The 7183-nt window shown below is 27.7% G+C and overlaps 1 protein-coding gene across 3 annotated transcripts in view; it reads left to right on the top strand.

Annotated features, from left to right (window-relative positions):
• sas (stranded at second) overlaps window positions 1–7183 on the top strand; it is a 228782-nt gene that overhangs the window by 131899 nt on the left and 89700 nt on the right. For all 3 annotated transcript variants that reach the window (XM_014421361.3, XM_014421359.3, XM_014421360.3), the window contains exon 3: window positions 2519–2560. In XM_014421361.3, coding sequence (XP_014276847.3) covers window positions 2519–2560 — 42 coding nt within the window. The remainder of the gene's footprint in view (window positions 1–2518; window positions 2561–7183) is intronic.

Genomic DNA, 7183 nt, shown 5'->3' with positions numbered 1-7183 from the left:
CGACACTAGAAAACGTAATTGAACATCATTTAAAGTGGAGTAAATTTACTAAAAAATCAGCCTAAACAGAGTTGTTGATTACTTTAATGAAAACTACATATAATTACTAGTGTAAATGGATTAGCCTGCCGTGTATAGTTAGGAGGAATAAAAAATGGCACCTGTTTCAAAACGTTAAAAAAAATTATTTTTCATTCCGTGCTCCATATCGTAAAATATAATAAAATATGCACCCTACGTTCACGTTTAATAGTTCCCGAGATACACTTTTTACTATAGAAACAATGTAAAGAAAAGTCATTAGTTAGTGAATTTATTGTGAGAAATCAATATCTCAGGAACCATGAGACGTACAGAGGTTTATTAGCACTCAAATTAAAGCTGGTTTAATGTGCTATAAAGTAGTTTATTACGTTTATCTTCCTAGAAGTAGTAGTTTTTGTGATATTTGCTAAAATTAAAGTAATAAAAAATTAGGGTGAAACTGACTTTTTTTCGACGGGGTTCTGTACTGATTTATTATACAACAACGTTCTACACCAGGATGCAGGATGGGTAGGTTATTGTTTTTCTAGGCAATCCACTCCTTGGTCATTACATCCTTTTTAAATTTATTGTTATTTGTGGTTCTAACCCTGTTTTAATATTTTATTAGTGATATGTTTGTCTATGTAGGTTACTATTATTATTTCTAATTTATATCTTTCTAAATAAACCACAATTTAATTATAATTCTTATATTTTCGTATATAATTTTTTTTTAATAGCCCTATGACGTTATCTATTTTAGTGCTGCCTCTCTACAACGTGGTATTATTTAGGAAACTTTGTTGATATGTGCACTCCTCTGAATTGGTAATAGAAACTTACGGTTTTAACGTTTTAGTTGATTTTCAATCAAATGTATATAAGTTAGATAGTTATGACTAATCCTTTGTCCGAGTTACCTCTCTTCTGTTTCCTCACGTTTTTGGGCTTCATCGAGGCCAGGCAACGGGTAGTAAGTTTGTACCTTTTTTATAACTTTGTTTCTCATAAGGTTCATATATCCTTTTATATAACTATTTTATATAAATGTATATTTTAATAGTCCTATCATACATAAAAATGATTGTATCTTTTATTATTTAGCCCTGATAAAGTCTTGTAAGCTAGGGTGAAACGTTGGTGTATATATCAAATAAAGCAAATGATATTTTAGAGAAACCATCTTTGAAAATTTGGCATTTCAGTTACTATTTCTTTCAATGTGGACAGAACCTAGTCTACATTAAAAATCATTTACTTTTAATGGGGTGTATAAAAAAAATGACCGTATTATTCAAGATTTCAAAGTACTGTAAATATTTTAATTCTATTTAATACTTACCAGTACTTAGTAATCCCTTTAGAGCATTCTCCAAGCTTGTTTGATCCCATCAAATTCTTCAAAAAAAGCCTCAGTTTAGTTATTTGTTTCAAAGAAGAAATGTGACCATGTCCTACAAAATTCTCGTAATTTTAAAGCAATGCTATAACAAAAATTCATAATCGCTGAAGCAACTCGTGAAATTATTAAATATGAAGGAAAAGGTGTCCTTCACTGCGCGGCGTTGGTTTGAAAAATTTAGCAGTAGAGATACGACTTTGGAAAGGAAGAAGTCTGTTGAGTCAAATGCGTCCACAAGTACTCGCGAAGTTGCCAGGGAGTGTGGTGTGTCGAAAGATACTGTTAGTCGCCATCTCCTTGGGGTAAGTGAAAAAGAGTAGTATACTGGTCCCTCACGAATTTACTCCTCAGCAATCAGCTAAGAGGTTAGAAATTTGTGAAAAAAAGTTTAAAGAACTTCATGGTTTCGAACTCCTGCCTCATTCACCATATAGACCAAACCTCCCACCATCGGATTACTATTTGTTTCGATCCATGGCCCATTTCCTTGAATTGAAAAAAAAAAATTATTACTTGTGGTTGAAATTGAGACTGAAATCACGGCCCAGTCTTTGACTGCCATCACAAAGAATGGTATCAGCGTGGGATCGAGCAATTGGCCAATGACCATAGATAACAATGAAATAAAAATAAAAATATTTGGTTAAAAAACGATAATTTTTTTTATACACCCGATTACTTTGATATACCAATTTTAATCAAAATAAAGTTTAAAATCAATGGCATAAAGTGGTCCTTCCGCAATTCGCATTAAGAAAAAAAGTTGCTGTTTAATTCCTAACATATGGCTGCGCTAAATACACAAGTTTAATTCTGTGCAACATTTTATTTTTTATTATTTTTATTTAGACTATTAGCAGAGAGGCCATTTTGTGAGATTTGGTTATTTTGACTCAAGGTACCTTAACGCCTGTACTTAGGTTGAAAACACTTATTCAGATTTTTTTAAGACCGCAATATTTCATATATAGTAAAATAACAATGGAATATTCATTAATAATGAAATGAATAAGTTCTATGTGAAAGTTGTTTCCTTTTTACTGTCATTAATATTTTTATTTTCCTCATTAATTTTTATTTTTGTTTCAGATGTACAGAACGTGTCTGCTCTTCTTCCAACTGTAATTCCAGGTATTGAGAATTTATTTTCATTATTATTAATCAATAAATCCTTATTCCATTCATTATAATATAAATTATTTATTCTTGTATTTCACTTACATATTTTATTAATTACGTATATTTTCATTCTCTTAGTTTTTACCATACTTCAATTTTAAATTATTATCATTAAATTAAAATAGTTCTTTGTTTCTTTGCATTATATATTTATAGCTTTAAATTTTTATTTCCATAATACAGTTGTTTTACTTACTATTTAATTACCTATATATACGTTTTATTTATCACGTCTTTCATTATATTATTTTTAATAATTATCATTTTTCACATATACTTACTAGAGTTTCATTAATTGTTCTTTTCTCTTACTTAATTTTAATTGTACTCTTCTCATACAGCCTTCATCTTTTTATAACACTTGAGCTACTCATGCCTATTAACACTATTTATGTATCCATAACGCTAGTTATTTATTTTGTAATCTTGTTTTTCTTCTTAGCCCAGCTGAAGGCTAGACATTCTGGCCAAAACTTTAGCACTAATAGATAAGTTTTAACTTCTTCTCTGACCGCACCCCAATATCTTCTACTCGTATATATTATTCACTGTCAACTATCTTCTCAACATTGTTCATTGAATGGTTTTTATTTCTAGAAAAACAAAAAACAATCTCAATCAATTTCCCGATTATTATTCTGAATTCATTTCTGAGTTGAACATGGTTTAATCTCATGGTTTTCTGAGCTCTAGAAGTCATTAATATTTTAATGAGAAATTAGAACCTTGTGAGTTCAATTACCATTTCATTGATTAATAAGTTTGTTTTTTTTCTTTTCTTAAAAAATTGTATCTATAGTTTTATTATAAATTTAGTTTTCTCCCTCTACCGAAAAGTATTTTTTTTTTTTTTTTTATAATAAGGAACTTTTTTCTTGAAATCCACTCGGCTTACGGACTTGAAATTTTGTATTGTTGTGGTATTGCTATAGACTAAATGAATAAAGTTTTTTTTTCTAATAATGCAGCATTTCATAATTCACTAGCTGTCTGGAATTTTGTGCAGTAAAAATATAGGCCTTATAATATATTACAAAAACAATGAAATATGTAGTAAAAAACAATGTATGCAGCGAAATTTTCGAAATGCAATAAAACAGCTAAAATATTCAAATATTCTTCTAGTGTGCAATTAAAAATTTTCTGGATTCAAAATCAAAACAAAAATAATTTTGAATCTGGAAATATTTTTTTATAAAATATAATATGAAAAATACAAATTAATTAGTTGTACTGCTACAACTAAAACTTCAAAGAGTTTATTTGTTAAACTTTTTTATATCTATTTTCAGGAAAATTAATTTTCACCCTTTTTCAATTCTTTATTCCTTTTTTACACCTAAACAACGTTTCGGGCTCTTTTGCCCATTTTCCAGTTCTTATTATTAATCTGCGGACATTTGTCATAGACGATAAAATGACTTTTTTGATTCATTTTTTGGTTTTTTGCTGTTTTAAAATAATATTTGCTTTTTTTAATGGACTTTATCCATATTACTCGTATTCATTATTTTAAAACAGCTGATTAATAGAAAAATTGGGATTTATAATATTTTGGGAATGTATAGAAATGATTTTTTATCTTCAATGACGAGTCCACAAATTAATAATAGGAGCTTTTAATGGGCAAAAAGCCCGAAACACGTTGTTCAGGTGTAAAAAAGGTATAAATAAGAGAAAAAGGGTGAATATTAATTTTCCTGAAAATAAATATAATAAAGTCTATAATATGAAATAATTAAATCATTATATGACAAAAAAATTTGTATGTGTATAAATATATTAATGAGTAATTAAATCATATGGGACAGTTTTAAAAAAATAAAATATGAAAATAATACAGCTTGGTGTTAGTAAAAATGAAAAATAATTGTGTTTAAATAGGATAACTAATTGACAATACTAAAAAATAAACGAATTAAACATAACTATATATGAAAATGATTAAAACAAATTTGAAATAGAAGGTATATTAGTGTATTAAAGCTTGTATACTAAAGGATAAAAAACTTTTTAAAAACTAAAGTATGAATGTAATAAAAACTTACAATTAGTAATTAAAGAAAATTAATAATGTTTGAAATTAAAAATCTAACTGACGACATGAAGAAAATAAATTAAACTCAAAGAAATTAGTTAGCGACATCTACTTACTGCATTACGATTAAAAAGCATTCATTTTTAAATCTGTTTAAACGAAACATATTTATCTTTATTTTTTAAATATTTTTATAATCATGAAATGATCTTTCTTCGTTAATAAATGTGATAGAAATATTTAAATGCACTTGACACCGTATTATTGTCAGTGTTACTGAGAAGAACTGAAACATTTTATAATTTTAATATATTTTCTAAAGACGACGTGATGGCCGGGTACATAGGAACGAGTGTCAATGCTGGTCTAGAACTTTTGGGTTCGATTCCCATCTAAGGCAGTCAATACTTATTTTGAGATAGCTCCGAGTAATGAATTTCAGGCCAAATCTATTTTCCAGGATTGTGGGTCCCAAATTTTTCATAAAAACTTTACCATTTTCTCCCAATTGGCCTTGTACACGATTTTCAGTCTTTAAATTGATTTACTTATTCGAAACTTCCGACAAACTACAAGCTTATTTCCTGAAAATGTCAAAATAAGTCATGACATTGCATAACATAGCCCCTGGGTCTTATTTCAATCTATTCCAAATGGTCTTAGTTTTGCCTTTAAATAAAATAATAAATATTAGCATTTAAGTTACAAATTGAAATTTAAGCTGATTGTCCATACTATAATATTTTATTATTTATTGTAATTAATCAATTTTAAGAAGTTAAGCTTTGAAGGTGGGTTTACGATTGTAATGTGGAATTTAATCTCAAATTTTGCAATTAACTTTTGTTTCACCAAATTTTTTTTACTCATTTTAAATCATTCAAAAATCCATTTATATCCGTTCTTCCTCTGATGAGAAAAACATAATTTGGTTATTTGCATTTGAGTGCACTCATATGGAAAGACATTTACTCCGCTGTTAAAAAATTGCATGGAAACAAAATATAAAATTTAAAACGAATGCGAGCTCTTTTTAAATAGGTGGATTAGAAAACAGTTTTGAAAAAAATTGATATAGGGCTGTTTTGCCGAAACGTCGTTAACATATATAAATAAAGCAAGTAAGTATGAAAGTTTTTCTAATAAATAAATAATAAAACTATACTCTTAGTTAAAGGTTTAATTTTTTTTTTTAATTAGTCCAGAAATCCTTTTATCAGATGATGCCCTGAAATAAGGTTTAAGTTAAATTTCATTTAAATGACTCATGATTCTTTTCAGAAAAAGGAACCTTTGTTAAAATTATTTAATGTAACCCATTCCCTAAAAAACTTGATTAAACCGCAAATTATTTGATAATTATAGGATAGAATAAACCAGTTTAAAATAACGAGAAATTCTTTCCAAAAACGTTTAAAAAAAGTAAAATTCCGAAGCATTCCTTTTTTTGTTTTGTTTTACTAACAACGTTTTTTTTATATACAAGTAATTGAGGCTAATAGATTATAATATCATATTAAAAAAAAAATGTTAGAAATGATAAGCTGTGAACTGATGGAGTAGATTCCTAAGAAATAAAGTTTGAATTAGAAGTAGTTATGCAATACAGTGCAATAAACAGGTTATGTAGCTATGAAAGTGATAGAAACTAAGTGCGCTTTAAAACTCAAGATTAACCTTGAGCATAAAGTTTATCCTCTTTGTTATTGCAAACAGCAACGAGATGATAGACTATTATTTCATACCAACATTTTCTGAGAACTATAAAATAAATTATCGTTAATGTTAAAAATAAATTTTTAAAAATCGTAAAAGTGTAACAATAAGCACGAAAGTTTGAATTTTTTTTATATATTCTGCATTTTTGAGTATAAGAAAAATGATAAGTCAGAAAAGTGAGATTTATTCCTCAACTTCCTTTGAGTATAAATGAAAGAAAAAACAACTATTCTACACTTTTTTGATAACTATATGATTATTATTTTCAGAAAGCAGACTTGAATATAGATTAAGGGAAAACCGTCTACTTAAACCTGTTTTATTTATTTTTTATTAAAAAGTATATGGGTACGTAGGGATGCTAAAATTAATTATAAACACATGGGAATCAATAGCTGATACAATTTAAGGCTGGCGACATCGAACAAAAGATCTACTTAAACATGAAAGAATAAATTTGTTTTTTTTTATTTATATATATTAATCTTAATTCTTTGAGCACCTGACGATATAGAAGAAACAACCAGCCGTCAGGAGGGTAGCAGGAGAGAGGACAAAATCCCCTCTGATGTTATGAGAATTGACTAAAAAATTCAAAAATATTTATTGAACTTATTTAAATAAATTAATCATTCCCAATTACAATAAATAATGCCGGAAGCAGTGTGGCTTAGTGAGTTGGGCGATGTGCTACCAGTACCCGAATCAGAGTTCGAATCCGGCAGATTAATTATTTAATATTTTCTTGTTTGAGAGTGGTTTAGTTTATTCTTAAATAAAACAAATCTGATCCTTTTTTTTCTCTCTCAACTTTATTC

This window comes from Halyomorpha halys, unplaced genomic scaffold (assembly GCF_000696795.3).
Source record: "Halyomorpha halys isolate HHAL.00 unplaced genomic scaffold, Hhal_1.1 Scaffold315.1, whole genome shotgun sequence".
NCBI lineage: Eukaryota > Metazoa > Arthropoda > Insecta > Hemiptera > Pentatomidae > Halyomorpha > Halyomorpha halys.
This window is presented reverse-complemented; position numbering and strand designations above follow the sequence as displayed.